General features: G+C 59.9%; 2 protein-coding genes across 4 annotated transcripts; one reads left to right on the top strand and one right to left on the bottom strand.

The window, feature by feature from the left end:
• The first annotated feature begins 81 nt into the window (after nucleotides 1–81).
• Nucleotides 82–8816, top strand: ZNF414 (zinc finger protein 414). 2 transcript variants are annotated; one of them, XM_085040901.1, is made up of 9 exons: nucleotides 82–202; nucleotides 4683–4807; nucleotides 5146–5247; nucleotides 5324–5431; nucleotides 5631–5736; nucleotides 6312–6835; nucleotides 7168–7218; nucleotides 7748–7903; nucleotides 8399–8816. In XM_085040901.1, exons 2-9 carry the CDS (start codon nucleotides 4738–4740, stop codon nucleotides 8473–8475), a joined length of 1194 nt encoding a protein of 397 aa, XP_084897027.1. In that variant the 5' UTR covers nucleotides 82–202; nucleotides 4683–4737; the 3' UTR covers nucleotides 8476–8816. The 2 variants fall into 2 exon arrangements, with proteins under 2 accessions (XP_084897027.1, XP_084897028.1); XM_085040902.1 differs by lacking the exon at nucleotides 7168–7218.
• A 1350-nt stretch (nucleotides 8817–10166) lies between these two features.
• LOC146426275 (acidic leucine-rich nuclear phosphoprotein 32 family member B-like) lies at nucleotides 10167–18331 on the bottom strand. Of its 2 annotated transcripts, none has more exons than XM_085040903.1 (7): nucleotides 18189–18331; nucleotides 15673–15822; nucleotides 15116–15238; nucleotides 13972–14170; nucleotides 13620–13741; nucleotides 13204–13258; nucleotides 10167–12000 (listed from the first exon to the last, which is right to left on the bottom strand). In XM_085040903.1, the coding sequence occupies exons 1-7, from the start codon at nucleotides 18240–18242 to the stop codon at nucleotides 11912–11914; spliced, it is 792 nt and encodes a 263-aa protein (XP_084897029.1). In that variant the 5' UTR covers nucleotides 18243–18331; the 3' UTR covers nucleotides 10167–11911. The 2 variants fall into 2 exon arrangements, with proteins under 2 accessions (XP_084897029.1, XP_084897030.1); XM_085040904.1 differs by having other exon boundaries at nucleotides 13620–13738.
• Between the last annotated feature and the right edge of the window lie 3365 nt (nucleotides 18332–21696).

Here is a 21696-nt window from a genome sequence, read left to right as displayed (position 1 = left end):
GCAGCCGGGGGGCAGCGGGGCGGGGCCGGTTCCCCCCCCGAGGCCCCCGCCCGCCCTTCCGCACGTTCCTTCCTCCCCCCCCGTCATCCTCCTCCTCCTCCTCCTCCCCCCGCTCTCGCGACAGCTCCGCACAGAAAATGGCCCCGCGGCCGCCCCGCCGCTGATGCGCGACCCGGGCGGCGCCGGCCCCGCCGCAGCCCCGGTACGGCCGGGAGGGACCGGGAGGGACCGGGAGGGACGGGCGGGCACCGGGGGAGCCGGGCGGGGAGCGGCAGCGGGGGGAGAGCCGCGATCGGGGGATGGAGCGGCACCGGGGGGTGCGCGGGCAGCGGGGGTGTACCGAGAGCGGGTGTACCGGTGTACCGGCAGCGGGGTACCCCGGCACCGGGGCGGTACCGATAGCGAGGGGTGTCCCGGTGCCGGGGTGTGCTGGCACCGGAGCTGGGTCGGTACCGGGATGAAGCAGCACCGGGGGATGTGCTGGCACCGGGGGTGTAGCGGTACGGGGAAGGACCGGCACCGAGAGCTGTCCTGGCTCCCGGGGCTGGACCCGCACCGGGGCTGGGCAGGGAGCTGCTGCCCACCGCGGCTCCGGGGCCACTGCCCATGGCGGGGGTGGCCGTGGGGTGCTCCCGTAGCTGGCACTAGCCCCAGGACCGATAGCCATGGGTGTGTGGCCCGTGGGGGCTACCAGCCCCAGGAACCGTGGGGTTACCACCTGTGGGGCTGGCAGGGACAGGGACAGGGACAGGGACAGGGACAGGGAACTGCGGGAGCCACCAGCCCCAGGTCCTGGCAGGTGTGTGTGGCCTGTGGGAGCAGCAGGACCTCCCACCCATGCCGGGATGCACCTGCCGGGATCTCCCTGCGCTCCCTCCATCCTCCCCACCTGCGGGAGCTGCTTTGTTGCTGCCAGAGCTGGGGCTGCCGGCCTTGGCCACGGCGTGACCCTTCCTGGTGCTGCTGCTCGGGGTCAGCTTTGGCCAGCTCAGGGACGGAGCTCTGACAATCCCAGGTGGCTCCTGAAGGGAAAGAGGGGCTTTTTCCAGCTGCAGAGCTGATGTAGCCGGGCGGATCAGGCAAAGGTCGGCAGCAGGATGGTGTGGGGATGTGGGGAGATGGCAGCACAGCTTGGAGCAGTGTGGAGCATAGCGGGGACCCCCTCAGAGGGAAGAGGGGCCTGGGCTGAGCTGTCCCCGTGGCCACCATGGGGATGTGACAGCAAGGCCATGCATGAGGCTCAGCGCTGTCACTGCCTCCGGGGTGGGCTCCACGGGCTCTCCAGGCAGGTTGGGAGTTGGGAAGCAGAGAAGCCACCCCGGGAGGAGCAGGGAACCAACAGAGAGGGGCAGGGAACCCCCAGGGAGGGGCAGAGCAGAGCAGCGTTGCTCCAGCCATGCCCAGGACTGGGGCACCCACCTTGCCCTGGCTGCCTGGAGCATCCTTCCCCCAGCACCCCCAGCTCCCTGCGAGCTCCCTGCGATTTCTGACAGCACCAGGGCAATCCAGAGGGTGGGTTTGAGTTCGGGACGTGGATCCGAGCCCGGGGCTGGTGGCACTGGCTGGAGCTTCCTCCCCCGGCGCTCGCCGGCTGCGCGATCACATGAGCCCCTTGTTCAGAGCCTTTGTCTCCTCTCCTGCGCCGAGGAGCTGCGACTGGGGGGAGCCTCCTCATCCTCGGGCCTCAGAGATGCTCAAATCGGATTATTTGTCCCATTTATCCTCCCAGGGTGGGTTGAGAAAAGGCTCGGGATGCGGATAAAGCCCCCGGCTGGTTTGAGGGGGATGAGCTGTATTAATTATTCACTGAATCAGCAGCACAGCCTGCTCGGGGTGAGCGGCAGCTGCAAACATCCTGCTTACCCTCATGGCTGGCAGCCCCCTGGGAGGGATTTTGGGGTACTTGCTCACCCCTCAGGGGTTGGGATGAGGGAGTTTGGTGTCAGCAGCGTTTTGGGAGGCTGAACCTGTGGCAGGAGAACCCTGGGGATAATGACAGTGACAGTGGTGGCTCTGGGATCAGGGGTTCCAGGGCAGGTTTGCACTGGGGGTCACATCTCTGGGGGTGTCACATCTCTAGGAGAAGCACATCTCTGAGGGAGTCATATTTCTAGGGGGGTGTCCTGTCTCTGGGGGAATTATGTCACCAGGGGGTCACACCTCTAGGGCAGTGACATCTCTGGGATCACAGGAAGTCACTGGGGATGAGGACAGTGGCACCTGGGATGGAGTGTCACACTCAGGGCTGCAGAACACAGTCCTGGAGGATGGGAAGTGTTGGCCACCATCCCATGGGGAGGTGACAAATGACAGCAGGATGATACAGGTGCCACCTGCTCCCCAAAACCAGTCACAGGGTGCTGCCACCATGTCCTTTGCCATGTCACTCGTGTGGAACACTGGGTCACAAGCCAAGTGTCCATCCTGCCTGTCCTCATGGAATCTGCCCATGGCATCTGCTCCAGAGACATTTTCCCAGCTTTTCCAGAGAAAAAAAATCAGCTTACAATGCAACACTGGGGTGCAGCCGGGAAATGGAGAGTGACATCTGTGATCCCAGAGGGACAGGAGGGAGGTTCCGACACCCAAAGGCACTGCTGGCTTTGACTCTGGAGCACCAGGAGCTCCCTGTCCCCTGCTGCAGTGCTGTTGAGGAAGAATTTCCTGATTCCTTGGAAAAACTTCCCTGTGCTGCAGCTGAGCTCCCAGTGCCATGGCCCTGCTCCCTTTGGGTTCTTCCGGAGGCCATCGGTGCCAGGGGTGTGCCAGCAGGTCCTGGGCACAGGCTGTGCCACCCAGGTGTGATCCAGAGCGGCATTTCCAGCAGGGAAAATTGGGAATTTTGGTTCACTGCAGTCTCCAGGGCAGGAAAGGCTCCAGCAGCTCCAACACTTCAGGGTCAGGCACTGAAACATGGCAGTGCCACAGGGACAGTGCCCAGGGGCTGGGCAGGCAGACACAGCCCTGCCTCGACCTTTTTAGTATTGTCTCCCCCAAAAGAAGGTTCCCAAGACCTTTTATCCCAACAAAACCTGCATTTCCCCCCAGTAAAACAAATCTCCATCAAAGCTGCCAGGAGCTTCCCATGTTTACCCCATGTCCTGCAGGGATGAAGAATGGAGATGGAGCATCCCCTCCATCCAGGGCTGAATTTCCCTTCCCAGGGCATGACCAGCCCCAGTCCTGCCCCAGATTCCCTGTTCCATGCCAACCCCCCTCCGTGGTTGGCTGATTCCATTGCGAGGCTGCCGAGCTGAGAAAACAACAACAAAAAAGCCCCACAACCCCCAGACAAAGCTGGGAGCCCAGGGGCAGCCACAGGAGTAATCCCACATGGATTTTTTTCCCCCTCCCTGATTTATTTCCCACTAGGCTGTGGTCCCAGAGTGCTGGGTGCTGCAGGAACAGCTGCTGAGCCTGGCTTGACCAGGCTGAGCCCTGCTGGGTGAGACCCCCCAGAGCCAAAAGCTGGGAAAATGCCTCTGGAGCAGATGTTAGTGGGAAGGATGGGGTACCTCATCCAGCCGAGCTGATCCCCAGGGAGATTTCCCAAGGAGTTATTGAGCTCTTGGGGAAATATTGGCCAGTGCCAGCCCAACTTCCCAGCCCCAGCACTGATGATTATATTATTATTATTATTACTATTACTATTACTATTATTATTATTACTATTATTATTATACTATTATTATTTTACTATTATGATTCTTTGACTATTATTATTATTTTACTACTATTATTTTACTATTATTATTTTACTATTATCATTATCAGCATTGTTATAATTGCAATTATTTTTACCATGTTATCATTTTCATTTTGTCCTTATTTTCATCATTGCTTATTATTTCTTAGCATTATTACTGCCATTAGTTCTCATCATTTTCTGTCTCGCTCCAACATTAAGATACTGCAGAGAAATATCCCAAACTGAGAGGATTTTCCAGTTGATTTTCACTGGGAATTAGTTTGGCTTAGCCATGTGGGAGCCTCGTGCCAAGGTGTGGTGAGGCCAAGATGATGTAATTTTGGGCAGGAACTGTCCCCACATGCCCATCACCAACTCCCGGCCATGCAGTGGGATCTGCTGTTCCTCCTGGCTGGAAAACCCTTTGGAATTGTGAGGGAGAACCCAGGGAGCCCCTCCAGCCCAGCTGGGAGCAGGAGGCTGGAGCAGCTCCAGCAATCCCTGCTTGGGCTGTGCCTTGGCAAGGGGATCCTGCAGTTTGGGGCAATTTTTGGCTACACAAGCAGGATCCTGGCCAAGTCTGGGGTGATGTTTGGGGGCTTTGGGGACCACCCAGGGGCAGGAAGGGACAGTGCCAGCTCTGGGTTCAGAGCCCCTGTGGAGCTGGGATCTCCTGTGGGCTCAGTCCAGGTGGAAGGGTCAGTCCCACAGCCATGGGGCACTGAGGAGGAGGAGGAGTAATAAAGATTTGGAATCGCTTGCCCAGGGAGCTGGTGGAGTCACCATCCCTGGTTGTGTTTAAAAAAAGATTGGATGTGGCACTCAGTGCCATAGTTTAGTTGAGGTGGTCTTAGGCATGGGTTGGACTCAGTGATCTTGGAGGTCTCTTCCAACCCTGTGGTTCTGTAAAGAAGAGGAGGAGGAGGAGCAGCAGGAGGAGGGAGTCACCATCCCTCCAGGCTGCCATCTGACCTCTCTCCCTGCTCTGGTGCAGCATCACCAGGAGGAGCTGCCGTGTCCCTGTCCCCGTGCCCAGCTCCAGCCAGGCCATGAAGACAGAGAAGGACGAGGCTGTGGCCACCTTCTCCCTGCGGGGGAAATTCGGTGCAGAGGGGGCAGGTGAGTCCCCTGGGAGGAATCGGGGCAGGAGCAGGGGGAGCCTTTGGTCCTGTGGCTGGGAGGTCCCTTTGGCCAAATCCCACCCCATGGGGCTGTGCCCAGGTGTGCCTCGGTGTGCAGGTGGCATCACCCAGCATGTTCCAGACACCATCAGGCTTCACCCTCACACCTCAGCTTTTCCTAGAGCACAGCCCCTCCGAGCTCTCACACCCTGAGAGGCTCCAGCCTCCCCAGCCCCCTGCAGCCAGAAGCCCTGAGGCTCCACTTCCCTGTTTTTCAGGAAGGGGAGGGCAGAGGGGTGTTCTGGCAGGGCTGAGCCTCACGGCCTCTCCCCGCAGGCTGCAGTGACCCAGCCGTGCCCGGTGCCCCGGTGACAGTGGCGGGGAGCGGAGGGACTCCAGCCCCGGAGCTGCGGCCACTGAAGCGCAGACCTGTCCCAGGTGAGCCCAGCCCCGCCCCGGGGAGGGGACAGCCACAGGGACAAGGGACAGGGCCGACGGATCTGTGTCCTTGCAGGGAAACACTACCAGTGCTCGAGCTACGGCTGCAAACTGGCCTTCCCCAGCATGCAGGAGCTGATGGACCACCTGAAGGTGCACTACAGACCCACGCAGTCCCTCGAGGGTAAGGCCAGCACACCCCACGGGCCCTGGTTTTGGCTGGGAGGGGGCAGAGCAGGGCTCAGAGCCAAGGCAGGGTGGTGATGGTGCTGGTAGCTCCAGGAGATGGGAGTGGGGGGAGCGTGGGAGGTGCTGGAGACCTTGCAGTGGGGTTGTCCCCAGCTGGGCTGGTGCTGAATCTGCCTTTGAATTTCTGTGTTCAGGCAAAACCTTCCACTGCCCCACGCTGGGCTGCAGCGAGACGTTCCCCAGCATGCAGGACCTCATGGCCCACATGAAGGTGCACTACAAGCCCAACCGCTACTTCAAGTGAGTGCTGCTGCTCCCTGTCCCCATCCCCTGTCCTCTCTGGGGACACCTGGCAGCTGCCAGGCATCCCCGTAATGCCTAAAATTGGGCTTTCCTAAAACAGAGGCTATACAAGGTTAAGAGAATAAAAGCAGTTCTATTTATTGAAGGCCTTCAGGTGCATTTAGGGCACTCACAGCCCTCCCAGGGACTACACCCAAAATGGACAGCAGGTCATGAGTTTTTCATACTTTGTAAGTTTTGTCCATTTGCATATTGGGGGTTAATGCTCCAATTACAGCTTCAGGTAATGAAGTCAATTACTCCAAGTTTGCTCCCCCAATTCACTGCTGTTTACATATCTTGGGGCCTGAGATCCTTGAGTTTGGAGCTTAGAGAGGAATTGATTTGTCTAAAAATGAGAGAACAGCAGCTTAGCACCCTGAATGGAGTTTAGAGTTATACACTAGAGAATCACAGGATTACAGATACATGACAAACATAGAAGCTAAAATCCTAAGGCACCACGGAGCCCCCAGTGCGGCAGGGCAATGCCGAGGGGAGCATCGGCCCGACAGAGCTCTCCTGACCCACAGGTGTGAGAACTGCCTGCTGCGCTTCCGGACGCACCGCTCGCTCTTCAAGCACCTGCACGTCTGCTCCGACAGCGCCAGCAGCCCCGCGCCCCCCGCCAAGGCCGACCGGCCCGGCCTGCCCCCCGCTACCTCTGCCGCGGAGAAGGAGCCGCCGGCCAAGCCCCCCGAGGGGCAGCCCAAGCTGCCGAGCGCCCTGCGGCCCGCCGAGAAGGAAGGCCCCGCGTTGGGCACGGACACTGCCCCGGCGGCGCTGCCCACCGGCCTGCCCGAGCTGCCCGGCTCGCTGCCGCTGGTGTCGCCGGCCCCGCACCCCTTCCCGCTGCTGGAGCCCGGCCTGTTCGGGCCGTCGTCCTTGACTCGCTTCTCGGGGCCAGCCGCGTCCTCCGTGCCGGGGCCCTTCCTGTCCTACGTGCCCCAGTCGCCCTACGGGCTGCCGCAGCCCCCGGCTCAGCACCGCCTGCGGCCTTTCCTGCCGGGCCACGGCCCTCCCAGCGTGTCCAACGCCGTGTGGAAGAAAAGCCAAGGTGAGCGCGCCGAGCCGTGCGGGACAAACCTTCTTGCGCTCCCGCCTTGACCAGCAGCAGCTCCCCGAGGAGGACAGGACCCGCCGCCGCCCCGCCGAGGATCGGCCCAGTCCTCCCCGGCCCCTCACAGCCCCGTCCCGCCCGTGCCACCCCCTGTGCGATGTTCGATTGGGCAAAACACCGAAAAAAAAGCCTCCAAATTCTCCCGGCCCTGCTGCTCCCCGGCGTGCTGGGGTGCGAGGCGGGGGGGCCTGGCCAGGCCTGCCCTCCCACGGGTCCCCCCAGGGAGGGGAAGACCTAATGCTTGTCTTGGCCCTCGATTCCCTCCGCAGGTGTGAGTGTCAGCCCACTCCTCCCATGCTTTGGCTCAGGAGTGACACCAGGTTAGTTTGGCACCTACTGGGTGGGGGCTGCTTTCTGTCGCTGGGGGGTTTGGGGGGCGGCGGGGGGCACAGGGGACGGGAGAGACCCCGCGGGCACTGCGGTGCTCCCGCCGAGCAGAGGGGGAGGGCGGGCTCCCTCCTTCCCGGGAGGACAGCCGGTGGGCTCAGAGGCGGGGGGCTGCACCCCCAAAACCCCCCAGCCTGGCCCCGAGGGCAGAAGCAGCAGGAGGAGGAGCAGCAGCAGCTGCCTGGGCTCCAGTGCCCCCAGTGCCCCAGTGCTGAGCCCGGGCTGGAACCCGCCGTGCCCTTTGCTCCGGGGCCGGGGGGCACAGCCTCGCTCCCTGCGCCCAGTTTCGGGGTGCTTCCCTCGGGAAGGGAACCGCCGAGCGCCTGTGAGGCTCGGAGCAGGGGGCTGCAGCCCCCATAGCCCCGCGGCAGCACCCGGCACCCGGCTCCGGGCGATCCCGGGGACCATCCCGGGGCGATCCCGGGGCGATCCCTGTGCTTCCCTGCCCGCCCGTCCTTGCAGGGCACTCCTCCAACAGCCGCATCGTCTGGGAGCACACGCGGGGCCGCTACAGCTGCACGCAGTGCCCCTTCTCCACCGCCTCCCGCGACGAGATGACCCTGCACACCGAGGACCACCGCAAGAACCCCCCGCCCGGGCGCCTGGAGGCGGAGATGGGTACGGGAGGGACCCTGCTGGCTGCCCCGGGGTGCCTGTGGGAATGGGATGAGGCACGTCCTGCTCCCTCTGTCCTGCCAGCGGCTGTCCGGGCTCTGCTCCCTGCACTGCCAGCCTGCAGCAGTGTCCTGGAGGGGTTTGTGTGTCCTTCCTGTGCCCTCCCCAATCCCTGCAACGCCCCTGTGGGGTCTGAGTGCTCTCCCTGTGTTCCCCAAATCCCTGCAACGCCCCTGTGGGGTCTGAGTGGCCTCCCTGTGTTCCCCAAATCCCTGCAATGCCCCTGTGGGGTCTGAGTGCCCTCCCTGTGTTCCCCAAATCCCTGCAATGCCCCAGAGGGTCCATGTGCCCTCCCAGTGCCCTCCCCAGCCCCTGCAGTACCCTTGAGGGGTTCAGATCCCCTCCCAGTGCCCTCCCCATGCCCCCCAGCCCCTGTGATGCCCTGGGGGTCCGTGTGTCCCCCCGAGGTGCTGACAGCTCTCTTCCCTCTCCCTGCAGATTTCGGGGTGGGCCTCACCCCGTTCCACGCCAAGCTGACGCCGGAGATGGAGAACTCCCTGTACTCCCAGCTTTGATGCTCTTGGCTCCCACGGGACTCTCCCCATCCATCCCTCCCCTGAGCCAGGCAGGGGGCACAGCACAGCCCCTGCCACCGTGCTGGGACAGGGACCCCTCCCTGGGGACAGCAGCACCTCCAGCCCAGCCCGGGCTGCCAGAGAGGTGGATGTTTCCTCTGGAATTTCTCTCCTTCCTTTTTATTTTGGGAAACTCCAGTACCCGGAGCCCCTGCGCCTCCCTCCCTTCAAGGTTTTGTTGCTTCAGCCCCAGGGGCTCTGGGGGAGCCCGGTAGGTTCTCAGGAGTTAGTGGACTTCTCTGGAGTGAGATCTCGGAATAATAAATGGGAATTGTACAGGAGTGGCGGCCGGGAGAGGCTCTGTCAGTCCCCATGGGGGCTGAGGGTAAGGGGGGAACAGGGCTGGGCTAAGGAGCCCCCAAAAACCAGAGGAGTGGGACATGATCGGGTGTGTGACCCTCTTCCCCCGGGCTGGCCCTGCCAGGGGCTGCTTTGGGGAAGGGGAAAGGGAAGCGTTTGGGAAAGGGGAAGGTGTGAGGAAGGGGAAGGGGCTCTCTCTGCTCCCCCTGACCCCTGTCAGCACATCCCAGAGCATGCAGGGCTCCTCAGCAGCAGGGCTGGAGCCTCTGCCAGCTGCACCCCAGCACCCAAAGCAGGGCAGAACCCCAACCCCGGGCAGCCTCGGTGCTGTGCCAGCCCTGCTGCAGGCAGAGGTGATGGGAAGAGGGCATGGAATGGCATGGAAGAGCCGTTGGGAGGAGCAGGGGCCCTGGTGCCCAGCCCAGGGGGGCAGCACCCCCCGTGGGAGCACCCTGAGGCTCCCCCAGTCCTGCTCTGCCGGTCCAGCCCAGCAGGGTGAAAAGTTTGCTGCAAACTGGTTTGAGGGGAGGCGTGCTGGGACCTGCTGGTGCCCACGGCAGGCCTGGCTGGGAGTGATGGGAAGAGTGAGGGATGGGAGCGATGGGAGCACTGGCACCCCCTGCCCTGCTGCTGCCACCAGCCCCAGGAGGGGACACAAACCTGGGGATGGGGCAGAAAGGCCCAATGGCCACCTGGGTAGGGTGGTCATCCGTTTCTCCTCCTGCCATGACTTCTCCTGCCATCCCTGCACACAGCAGCAGCACCCTGGGATGCCCCAACTCCATCCTGCAGCCCCCCTAAGCTGGGCCCATGCCCTTCCTAGCCCAGCCTGGTCCCCTCAGGCCCTGAGCAGGGGGAGGGACACCCTGAAAGTGTCCCCAGGCTGCAGTCCTGACAGGGCCAGCTCAGCACAGAGCCAGCACAGGAGCATGGAGCCCCCCAAGGGGAAGGACCCCAAGCCCCCACAGGGGGCACAGCTCAGCCCCCACTGCCCTGGCACAGGCAGCTGCCCTGGCCCCCAGCCCACCCTGCCCTCTCCACCCCAAAAGACAGGAGGGGACCCTTCCCAAGCTGTCCCTGACTCTGTGATTTGGCTCTAGCCACCCCCAAGGGCAGGGTGGGCAGCACTGGCCTGTGGGGGTCCTGCAGACCCCACCATGCTGTGACCCACAGCAGAGCCCCTCCGTCCCCATCAGCCCTGGCTGAGCCTAACTCAGCTCTCCCAAAGACATGGGACACTCCCAGCTCCCAGGAGGGACCCAAAGCTCCCACTCCGAGCATTCCTGGCTGTTCCCAAGGCAGAGGCAGCCAAGACAAGCTCCATTGCAATGGATTTTTAAAAACTGAAGTCTTTATTAAAGTTTTATCCAAATTTTGTAACAAAAGATACAAAAGGGCTGGAGATCCTTATTTCTGGGACTAGTCTGACCAATCAAAACCTGACAGTTACTAGGCTAATATAAAATCCATACAATCTGCTAAAAATGCAGGGAAAAAAAATTAGAAGTAACTGCTGCTCTGACATTTCTTTTTTTTTTTTCTTTTTTTTTTTTTTAAATTCCTTAAACATTTATAAGTTACTCAGTTTGCATTTTACAGGATTAGATCTTCTCCGAATGGTCACAGCGACTGTACAATGCGAGAGACACCAGCGAGAAGGAAGCGACAGGAAGGGGGATGTGCTGCAAACACACCCCACACACTCCTCGGAGGGGAGGGAGGGCTGGAGCCTCAGATCCGGGGGGGCCACGGAGTGCCCGGGGCACCCTCGGGAATGCCACAAAGTGCCAGTGCTTGGCTGCACCCCCGGGAGCCCCGGCAGCAGGACAGCTGTGCCACCCCAGCCTCCCCGGGGCCACTTCTCCCGAGGGATGCGCCGGCTGGGCAGCTCTGGGGTGAGGGAAGGTGGGAATGGGGTTGGGAATGCTGCAGCTGGCTGGACTCCCCACATCCTCCCTCCTCCAGCTGCCTCGGGGTGGCATCGGTGGCACCTCCGGAGCAGGGAGGTGAGGGGACAGCTGGATTTCTGCTCCGTGCTGGGAAGGGAGGAGGAGGAGGAGGAAGAGGATGCCCAGGCCAGGCTGGCACCGGGGGACTGTGCAGAGCTGGCACTGGCTGGCAGAAGGACCCTGAGAATTTACAGGCTAACACGAGTTAGGAGCATCACAGTGATCGTGGCTGAGCGGGGCTGTGCTGGGGATGGAGCTGCTGCAGGAGCAGTATCCCCACACCTGCCTTCCCTAGCCCTTCCCAAAGGCTGCTGTGGGGCACCAGGAGCCTCCCTGCAGCAAAGACAGAGCCACAGCAATCCCCCTCGCTGGGGACAGCCCAAGGGATGGTTCTCAGGTGGCTGATGGGAATCATGTTCCAGTTTATAAAATAAAAATAGGAAAGCAAGCGCAGGGCTACTGCAAGGTGCATCGCAGAGGTACCAGGTCATGCAAGCAGCCCCTCCCTCCCCCCAAAACCCCAGGCACCCCCCACCCCCCAGCACTAAAACATCTTCAAGCATGTCCAGAGATCACATCACCATGATTTCAGATCTGAGACACCCTCAGGGATCGTTCCGAGTCCACGGAGATGAACCAGATTTTGCACCCAAGGTGGCTCAAAAAGCATCTTCAGAGCCCTGGGCTGAGGGCACGAGGGTGGCAAAGGCCTTCTGTGCTGGCAGGGTGTGAGCTGGAGCTCTGGGTCCAGTGTGGCACAGCTGATTTCAGACACAAAGATACCCTAAGGTGGAGATTTTTTCTCTTTGATTTTTTTGTGGGCTTTTTTTTTGTGGGTTTTTTTTGTTTCGTTTTGTTTGTTTTTTTGCAAGCTGCTGCACAAACCACCGAACGGAGAAAAGCCTTTGGTCATGAGATACTTGTGAGAAAAAAGTGAGCCTTGTATGGAAGATTCCCCTGAATGCCTACAGTATTCTAAATCTTAAAAAAATATATTGTGGACGCTGCAGCCATACAAAGAGGGAGGAGGAGGAGTGGGAGACAGGGATTTACAGTCTCACACAGACACAACGGGGAGGTTAAGACAAGCACAGTCAGAGTCTGTAAAACTGATTGGCTCGCTGGGATCAGTCATCCTCATCGTCCTCTTCGTCCTCTGCATCTTCCTCTCCTTCATCCTCTAGACTTCGTTTTCTCTTCTCCCCGCACGGATGGTCTGCAAAGAGAGGGGGAGATTCACTCTTGCAGCCCAGCCCAGGGCACAGCAGCTGAGCTGAGGCCTCGTGAGGAGCTGGGAATGAGCACTGGCACTGTTTGGGAGCAGATCCACCCTGTCCTGCTGCTCATGGAAAAGCCTGGGCTGACATGAGACACCAACAACTTTCCACGCCCTCTGAGCATCCTGTGTTTCAACAGCTGAAAAAGGGCTTTTTTTGTTGAACACTCTCAAAAATGCAGCATCTGCAGAATTCAGGCACTCCTGACCAAGTTCATGGCCCCCAGTGCTGGCACTGCTGAGGCCTCACATCCTGGGGGCAGTTCTGGGCCCCTCATGACAAGAAGGACACTGAGGGGTTGGAGTGTGTCCAGAGAAAGGAACAGAGCTGGGGAAGGGTCTGGAGCAATAGGAGTGGCTGAGGGAGCTGAGAAAGGAACTCAGCCTGGAGAAAAGGAGGCTCAGGGGGACCTTCTGGCTCTGCACAACTCCTGACAGGAGGGGACAGCCAGGGGGTCAGGCTTGCCCAGGTAACAAGGGACAGGATAAATGGAGAAGGCCTAAATTTGTGCCAGGGCAGGTTTAGATTGGATACTGGGAAAAATTCCTTCAAGGAAAAGGTGCTCAGGCATTGGCACAGCTGCCCAGGGCAGTGGTGGAATCACCAGGCCTGGAAGTGTTCACAAACGTGTGGATGTGACACTTGGGGACAGGGGTTAGTGCTGTTGGAGTCAGAGGGATTTCCCAACCTTAACAATTCTATGATTCATCCAAGATCCTTCGAATTCACTCCAGCCACAATATTCTGTCAACTTTCACCTGGGTGTTTATATTTGTACAACCTGAGGGGTTTGGCCCCAAGCTCAGGTCTAAGCTGAGGAGAGGGGAAAGTGTCCCCAAGGCATTTCCTCACACACTCCAGGGACAGAAATCCTGCTCCTGCACAGCCCATCAGTTCCCAGAACTGCTTTTCTAAGCAACTGACCTCTCAGAATTACCTGGCATGGTTGGAATTAGAAAGTCCTGAAACCTCTTTCCCACCCCCTGGGTGACCCTTGGTGATGACTCTGCTCAGTATCAGCTCAGGCAGAAGAGCTGCAGCAACAACAGCTCTGCACTGAGGCTGGGGAAGTTCCAAAAACACCAAATATTTGACTGTTGAGGCAGCTCTACAAGAAATTGGTTTGTTAGAACTCAACTCACCCTCCTCAGCTTCATCTTCTTCATCCTCCTCACCATCTTCCTCCTCATCTTCCTCCTGGGGTTAAAACAAGAGGCTTTGTGTGAAGAGCCACAATTGCAGGAGCTGTAATTCCACAGTTTTCCTTTCCTTCTCCCACCCCACCAAAGCCTCAGGGTGGCAGGAGGAGCTGCTGCTTCTCCAAGAGCTCCTCACATCCCCATGGATGGAGCTGCATGGATTCATCACTCAGAGCCATGGAAGTGCCAGGCTGAGCTCTGAACTGGAAAACTCTGTGGACCATGAGTCCAAAGTGCAGGGAAAAAGCCAGAGTAGGAAGCAAACTGCTCAGATCTGCCCCAGAGAGGCTCATGTGACACCTGGGCCACCAGACAAGGGACAAATGCCCGGCCTGGTGCTGAACCAGTGACAGCCTCACCTCATCATCTACTCCATCCTCCTCCTCTTCACCTTCCAGATCATCATCTTCATCTTCCTCGTCGTCAATGACTTCTTCATCCAAATCGTCTTCCTCCTCATCGTCCTCCTCTTCCTCGCCTTCTACCAAAAGGGGGAGGGAGGGAAGTGCTCCAGTTCCCAAATCCCTGCCACTCCCAGCCACCCCTGTCCCCTCAGTGCTGTGTGAGCACAGGCAGGAGGCACAGAGGATGAGGAGGGACCTCACCAATCCCTGGCACCTCCCAGCCCCTACTCCAGTGCCAACCCTCATTTATGGAGTGGAAAATGAGTTGTTCCCCAGCAGGAAAACCAGGAGGAGAGAAAATCCTCACCTTCCCCATTCTCATACTCATCTTCCAGTGCATCCCCATCTGCTTCAGGGTCTGAGTCAGGGGCTTCCTGCTCGTCAGCATCGAAGCCATCCAGGTAGGTGAGCTGGGGCAGCAGGGCAAACACGCTCTCCCGGTAGTTGATGAGCATCGTCACCTCGCAGTTGAACAGGTCCAGACTGTGGAGGTTTGGCAACTTTTTCTGCAAAAATCAAGTTGTTAGGATTATTGACAGCACTGTGTGAAGTTCAGGCAGCCAAGGCAGCACAGCTGGGGCACTGCCCAGATCCAGCTCAGAAGTGGTTCTGCCCCCATGTGCTCCTCGGATGGAGAGATCACTGCTCCTGCGCACTGTGGGCACAGAAAATTTCTATCCAGCTCCTCTGTCCTGGCTTCCCCTTCTGGAACCAACTCTCTGTGTATTTGCAAATCTTTCCTTCTTCTGAATGGGCACGGGAAGCTCAGGAGTTGCTGAGCTGGGCTCATCCTGCCCACAGTATCAGGCAGAACACCAAGAGCAGAGCTCAGGGAGAGCTGCAGCCTGGCTGCCCTTGGCACAGCCCAGCTCAGGCCATCACAGCAGGCACTGTGCCAAGGAAAGGAGGAGCAAAACAATCCCAAATTCCTTCTGCAGGGAATGGATGGACCAAACAGCCAATGAGGCAAATGCCCTGCATTAGACCTTTCATGAACCCCTCACTGCAAGAGCATTCCTGGGGCAGTTCAGATGGAGCCCCAGCGATCCTGACTCTGGGAATGGCAGCCCTGCAGTGCTGTGACAGCAGAATCCTTGGGCTGATGGGACAGATGCCCTCACTGGTGTTCAGTTCCCTCATTCCATGACACCCCAGGTGCCACCTACCTCCAACTGCCTCCGACCCTTTATGGTCCCTTCTCAGATGGACACTGAGCATCCACAGTTTTACTCATCCAGCCCCATTTCACGCTTCCTTTAGCAACTGGCAGCTGCTTTTCCAGACTGAGGAGCCATTAACTACTGGCCCAGCCTCAAATTGGGATCAAATCTGTTCCCATCAGAACCACGAAGTGCTGTTGGAACAGTTACCAAGATGTTGGACTCCTGCTACACAGACCCATTCCCCACAGGAAATGCCATCCCTGGAATTCCAGCACAGCCTCCACTCACCAAGGGCTCCAGGGTATTGATGTCTTTGATCTTGTTGCCACTTAGATTCAAGTGTGTCAGGTTGGGAGTTTTCTCTGCTAGAACTTCAAGGCCACCAGAAATCCTATTATCACTCAGCTCCAGCTGAAGGGAGGGAACATCACATGGTCACCAAGTGTTTCAGCTCGTGATACAGGGAAGGAAATTACCCTGAGAACTGGGCTACAGGGAGCACCCAAATTCTGGGTCAAGTTTTCCCTTAAAACCCCTTTCCTGCAGGGATACAGCACTGCCAGCCACCCCCATGCTGCTAAGTGCTCCAAAATCCAACATATTTATGATGTTATAAAGCTTCTGACAGCAGCACAACAGCACAAGCAAGAGAGGAAGGGCACTAAACACCTGAAGAGCTCAGAAGGGTTTTGTTGCCCATTAAAACCGACCCATCTCACTCACTCAGACAGGGAGGAAAGAGCAAAATTCAACTGCATTTTTCTGGCAAATACAGGAAAACCAACTGCCACCAGGGGCAGCACAAGGACAAGGGCTGCTGGAGAAGGGACAGAGCCCTGCCTCACCTTCCGGAGCTTGTTGAGTTTGGGGAGGTTGGACACGGACAGCAAATTGATGTTGATCATGCTGAGGAACTCCAGGTTCTCGAAGTCTGAGGAGAGTCCGACCACCTTGCCATCCTCTGAGCGGCAGTTGTCCAGGACCAGCTCCTTCACCTGCACAGAGACACCCACAGCTGTCACCTCGGCTGTCACCACAGCTCCCCTCGGGCCTCCCAAGGTGACATCACCAACACATCGAGAACGCAGCAAAATCCCCTCACTCAAACTTCAGACCTTAAAGCCAAATAACTTCTGGTGAGAATCCCCCACAGTGGCTGGGGTTCCACCCTTTAAGCACAAGCCACCAAGTGTCCCCACCAAGGTCCCTGCTCTCCAGGAAGCACAGGCAGGGCTTTTGAGCCACGAGGTCACATCCCAGCGCTCTGTGCACTCAAGGCATCAATAAAGCTTTCAGAGTCACGCTTCAGGCTCTGCTAACGAGAGGCCAAACGAGGTCAGCTGGGTTTGTCCCCTTCCACTTTGTCCCCCATGCCACTGGGGGGTGGAAAGCCTGCACCAGGAGGAGGATTGGCCTCCCTGTGACACTGTCCAGTGAGGTGACATGGGTGCCTGGGCAGGGCTCAGCACATGAGCTCTGCCTCAGGCTGGTGACACAGGAGCACTGATGGCATCACACATTGGATCACCACACACACAGGATCCATCATTAGCCAGGAATTCAGCACAGGAATCAACCAGGACCTCAAAGCACCAGCACAGGACAGCTCCCCCCAAACACCTGGGGGAAAACACCCCTGTCCCCCCCAGCCCACAGGTGAGTGAGTGCCTCAGTCCCAGCTCTCCCAAGCCACTTCCAAGAGCTGCTTTTACCCCACACATTCCTGACAGCAAGATGCAAAAATGAGCCTTGGCCAGAAGGCTCGTGGCACTCTCCAAATTCCTCCTTCGCAGCGCTCCCATTTTACCTCTCCTGCTCACATCAGCCAACTATTAGGGAGTCATTTTAAAACCACTCTGCCTTGCCAGAGGGAGAGTCTGGGGGCTGCTGTGCCATCTTTGCCACCTTCACAGCACAAGCTCTGAATGAATTATCGCTTCAAACTCCTCAAGTGGCATGGCTGGTTGGGGGCTCTGCAGAGGCTCTGCCAGAAGTTTCATAGCTGAGTGTGTTTTGCTTCTAGCACCCCAGAAAAGGCTCCAGCCAAACCAAGACTGTCACTGTGGGGGATGTAAAGGTGCTCAAGGCCAGACCTGGGTGGCTGCTGCTTTGTTGAGCCTGAACTTCCTCAGGTTATCATGGAATCCTGGAATGGTTGGGGTTGGAAAGTCCACCCAGTGCCACCCTGCCATGGGCAGGGACACCTTCCACAACCCAGGATAGCTCCAAGCCCTGTCCAACCTGGCCTTGGACAGTGCCAGGGACGAGGCAGCCCCAGCTGCTCTGGGTGAGCTGTGCCAGGCCTCACCGGAGCCATGAACAGACCCGGCCAAGCCCAGCTTCAGCCCCTTTCCGATGGCACGGGACACGCCGCAGCCGGACACAGCAGCTCGCGGGACACCCAGCGCCACCCAGCCCTGACCCCGCTGGCTCTGCAATTCCTGGCGTCACTCCACGGGCACCCGGCGCTCGCAGCTCCTCCTGCCCAGCCGCTCTCGTCCTGCAAATCCCTTCGCCGTGCACGAAGCCGCTTTAATCTCCACCCAAAGCCCCGCTCACCACCCGCTCCCGCCGTGCTGGGGTGCCACAGCCCGCAGCTGCCACGACACCGAGTGTCCCCAGGGCCAGGGAGGGACCGGGCAGGGCCCAGCGGGGCGGCCGGGATGGGAGAGCCAGAGAAAGGGGACTAGGGAGAGCCAGGGAAAGGGCAGCGGGAACGGGGAGATGCAGGCGAAGGGGACTGGGGACATGCAGGGAAGGGACGATGCAGAGTGAGGGAAGATCCGGGAAGGGCAGCCGCGGCGATGAGGCGGCCAGCAGCGAGCGCGCAGCGCCGGGCCCAGCCCCGCGGCCGCCAGCGGAGGGGAGCGAGCGGCCCCACGGGCACCCGAAGGGCTCATCCCCGCAGCCCCGAGCCGTTCCCGGGCGCAGGAAGCCGCGGGAGCCGCTGCGGCCCGGCCGGGCCCGCTAACATGGCCGAGCCGCCATGGCCGCGCGGGGCCGCCCTGGCCGGGCCTGCTGCCTCCGCCGCGCCCGGGCCCGGCCCGGCCCTGCCCGCTCGCCGCCCCGCCGCCCCCCGTGCCCCTCGGCGGGCCGGGCCGGGCCGGCAGAGCCCCGCCGCGGCCAGCAGCACGAACCCGGGGCGGGCGGGCCCCCCGCGCACGTGCGCGCCGCCATGCCGGGGCCGCGGGCCGGGCGGGAGCGCTCCCGCCGCCGCCGCCCCGCGCGCCCGCCGCCGCCGCTCCGTCCCCGCCCGCCGAACGCGCCCGCTCCCCGCCGTGCGGAACCCCGGCAAGCCGCTCTCCCGGTCCCGCACCCCCCCGCGGCACGTGCCGCCCGCTCCCAGCCGCCGCCGCCGCACCTCGCTCGGCTTCTTGTTGCGCAGCTCCAGCGTCAAGCGCTTCTCCATCTCCATGCTCCCGCCGCTCCGCCGCGCCGAGCCCGAGCCGCGCTCCCGGTGCCGCTCCCGGTGCCGCCGCCGCTGCCCGGCCCCGCCGCTCCCCGCGCTCCCGCCCCCGCCCGCGCGCGCGCCGCCGCCCGGCGCAGGAAGAGGCGCCAACGGCAACAAAGGCGGCGAGCGCTGCGCCCCCAGCCGGCCGCGCGCGGAACTGCACCCGCGCCAGCGGCCCCTGCCGGCCCCGCCGCGCCAGCGCCCCCGGGATCCGCGGGTTCGAGTCCCGGCACCGCGCACTCTGCCCGGCACCGCGTTCGTGCTTCGCCCCAGATACAGCCCCATCCCCAGGCACTGAGTGCCAGTCTACAGCACCGTGTTCCAGTCTCCAGAGCCACATCCCCATCCCTAGGTACCCTAGGTTTTCCGTCGGCACGGTGCTCCTGTTTGCGGAGCCGCATTCCCACCCTCAAGTGCCGTGCTCTCACCCCCAGGCGCTGTGTGCCAGTCTCCAGCACCATGATTCCATCCTCAAGTACCCTAGTTCCTTCTCCAGAGCCACATTCCCATCCTCGTGCACCACGTTCCCATTCCCAGGCACCACATTCCAGTCCCCAGCACTGTGTTCCTCTCTCCAGAGCCACATTCCCTTCCCCAGGCATTGCGTTCCAGTCTCCAGTGCCACATTCCTATCCCCGGGGCTATGTTCCCAGCTCCACTGCCACTTCCCTGTCCCCAGTGCCACATTCTCACCCTCGGAGCCATATTACTGTCCCCAGTGTCATGTTCTTGTCCCCAGTGCCACTTTCCCATTTCCAGTGCCACTTTCTTATCCCCAGTGCCACCTTTCTGTCCCCAGTGTCGTGTTCCCCTCCCCAGTGCCTTTTTCCCCTCCCCAGTGCCACTTTCCCATTCCCAATGCCCCATTCCTGTCCCCAGTGCCACATCCCTGTCCCCCTGCCAGGCCCCCATCGCAGCCCCTCTGGGCAGGCTGATAAAGGCAGGGTGTTGGTCAGGCTCTCAGCTAAAGGCAGGACGAGATAACAGCAGGAACTCCCTGTCTGTCACTGTGGGGCTGTGATGATGTTTTTCCCTTCCCTCATGTGACAAGAGCACATAGAGCCCTGGGCTGTCCTGGCCAGCCACAAACTCCAGAGCCTGGAATGCTGCTGGCGTCACAGGGCAGGACAGGGCCAGCAGGGCTGTCACTGCCCTGGCACAGAGGTGGCCTCGATCCAGCTGCCCTCCCAGGGGGTGACAGAGCTGGTGGCACTCTGCAGGGCTGGGGAAGGTGCCCACCATGGCACGAGGCCACCAATGCCAGGTGCTGGAGGAGAATTCCTGCAGGATGTGGGCACTGCTGCCTGCGGCTGCATTAAAAATTCTTTCAAAAAACCCCAGAGAAATCTCTCTGATCCACAACCAAGGCTCCAAGTAAACAGGAACACGAGGGCTCACAGGCCAGGCCCCATGGTCCCTTATTGTCCCCTCTGGCACAGGGCCACCAGCCTGCCTTGTATGGCAGGAAATGGCTTCGTGGGCCACTGGGGGTCATTTCTGGCACTTGGCTCCAGCACCAGCCTGGTGTTACTGGGAGGAGCAGAACGAGGTGGGGACGTTTAGCAGAGTGCTCAGGCTCCAAAGGGACCAAACCCACTCCTTTCCAGAGCAGATAAGGGGTATCTCTGTAGAAAGAAAATTGGCTTTAATGTGTTTTTGGCACCTTTGTGACTTGCTGAACGCAGCTTGTTTTCTCCAGCCAGAGAGCTCCCAGCTAACAGGGCACCACAGCAGCTCCCCCCTCCGTGGTGTGGCTCTAAGGAGACCCTGAAACCACCCAGTTCTGAGGCTGTGTGGGGTTGGGCAGAGGAGATGGAGGGTGAGATGTGTTTTGGGGGCACTGAGGGAGAGGGAGAGCAGCCCACAGCTGGAGTAAAGACAACCTCTGGCTGCCCTGCCCGGGTCAGTCACACCCCGGGGGTGATGTGGGGAAGGGGTTTTGAATAATGGGATTTTTTAGGTTGGAAAAGAGCTTTAAGATCATGGAGTCTAACCACAAGGTCAAGGCCAGGCTGGACAGGGCTTGGAGCACCCTGGGATATGGAAGGTGGATGGAATGACAGGGGTGGAATGGGATGAGCTTCAAGGTCCTTCCCAACCCAAGCCATTCCTTGATTTGATGATTCTGTCTGGCCACAATAGGGTGGATTGGGGTGATCCCAGCCCCCTCTGGCCCTTTTCAGCTCCCCCAAGGGGGAAAGCACCCGAGGGGTCCCCTGTCCCCTCTCTCAGCCCCCGGGCAGTGCAGGCGGGGATGCTCGGAGCGATTCTCCCCGGCTGATCTGCATTTGTTTTAAGGTCCTTTCATGTCCCCTTTGAGGCTCGTTTCCTGTCCTTTGTCGCAAACAATGGCCTGTCCCCCCCGCCCGGCCAGGGTGGCTTTATCTCCCCTCCCCTGGGCTGCGCTCCCTTGGGAGCTTCGCTTTATATTTGCCTTCAAATAAAAACCTGCTCTGCTTCCCCCGGGTTGATTTGAGAGCTGCGGCTCGCCGGGGATGTCTGGGAGATGCATTTGCAGGAATTGCGATTCTCTGCGCCCAGGCAGATGAACACGAAGCCGGGAATTTACTGCGCTGGGAGGCTGCACTGGAACTGCTGACAGGGGCTGAAATTCAGGTCTGGAGCTTTTCAGGCAAGCTGGAGCACAGATGCCGGGAAAAAAACGTATTATCTGTGTGTTATACAACACAATATCATCTGCCCGTGGTTTGCAGGGCCTTAACTGCTTCGTTCCCAGCCTGGTGCCTCCTCGGGGTCACTGAGGAGCCCTGGCTGTGCCACAGGGATTTGCTCACCACCGCTTTGCCAGCCTCAAAATGGGCACAAGGATCCCCCAGATCTCCTGGTGGCTGAAAATCCCCAGCAGCCAGTAGAGCTGCAGGTGTTCACCTGGAGAAGAGAAGCTCCAGGGAGACCTCAGAGCCCCTGCCAGGGCCTAAAGGGGCTCCAGGAGAGCTGGAGAGGGACTTGGGACAAGGGATGGAGGGACAGGACATGGGAATGGCTTCCCACTGCCAGAGGGCAGGGATGGATGGGATCTTGGGAAGGAATTGTTCCCCCTGAGGGTGGGGAGGCCCTGGCACAGGGTGCCCAGAGAAGCTGTGGCTGCCCCTGGATCCCTGGCAGTGTCCAAGGCCAGGCTGGAGCAACCTGGGACAGTGGAAGGTGTCTCTGCCAGGGCTGGGGTGGCACTGGATGAGCTTTAAGGTCTCTTCCAACTCAACCCAATCTGGGATTCTGTGATGAGGCATTCCAGAGACCCTCAGGGCAGTTTGGGAATGTGCAGTGATCTGTAGAGCTGGAGGATGGGATCAGCCTCACTGAAAATTTACAAGCCAACAGGGTATCTGTTGGGATCCCAAAAACCCCAAACAGTCCCCATGTGCACCCAACCACCCCCAAAGAGGAGGCAAATGAG

The sequence above is a fragment of the Lichenostomus cassidix genome, chromosome 28 (genome assembly GCF_008360975.1).
Source record: "Lichenostomus cassidix isolate B80296 chromosome 28, HeHo_3.0, whole genome shotgun sequence".
In the NCBI taxonomy this organism is placed as follows: domain Eukaryota; kingdom Metazoa; phylum Chordata; class Aves; order Passeriformes; family Meliphagidae; genus Lichenostomus; species Lichenostomus cassidix.
This window is presented reverse-complemented; position numbering and strand designations above follow the sequence as displayed.

What these genes read in the sequence shown, in the direction of transcription:
- LOC146426275 (XM_085040903.1), bottom strand. Translation starts at nt 18,242, where the DNA reads ATGGAGATGGAGAAGCGCTTGACGCTGGAGCTGCGCAACAAGAAGCCG. An exon ending in GCAACAAGAAGCCGAGCGAG is followed by an intron (nt 15,823 to 18,188) that starts GTGCGGCGGCGG and finishes GTCTCTGTGCAG; the next exon opens with GTGAAGGAGCTGGTCCTGGA. An exon ending in AACTCAACAAGCTCCGGAAG is followed by an intron (nt 15,239 to 15,672) that starts GTGAGGCAGGGC and finishes CCCTCCCTTCAG; the next exon opens with CTGGAGCTGAGTGATAATAG.
- ZNF414 (XM_085040901.1), top strand. Translation starts at nt 4,738, where the DNA reads ATGAAGACAGAGAAGGACGAGGCTGTGGCCACCTTCTCCCTGCGGGGG. An exon ending in ATTCGGTGCAGAGGGGGCAG is followed by an intron (nt 4,808 to 5,145) that starts GTGAGTCCCCTG and finishes CTCTCCCCGCAG; the next exon opens with GCTGCAGTGACCCAGCCGTG. An exon ending in GCGCCTGGAGGCGGAGATGG is followed by an intron (nt 7,904 to 8,398) that starts GTACGGGAGGGA and finishes CTCTCCCTGCAG; the next exon opens with ATTTCGGGGTGGGCCTCACC.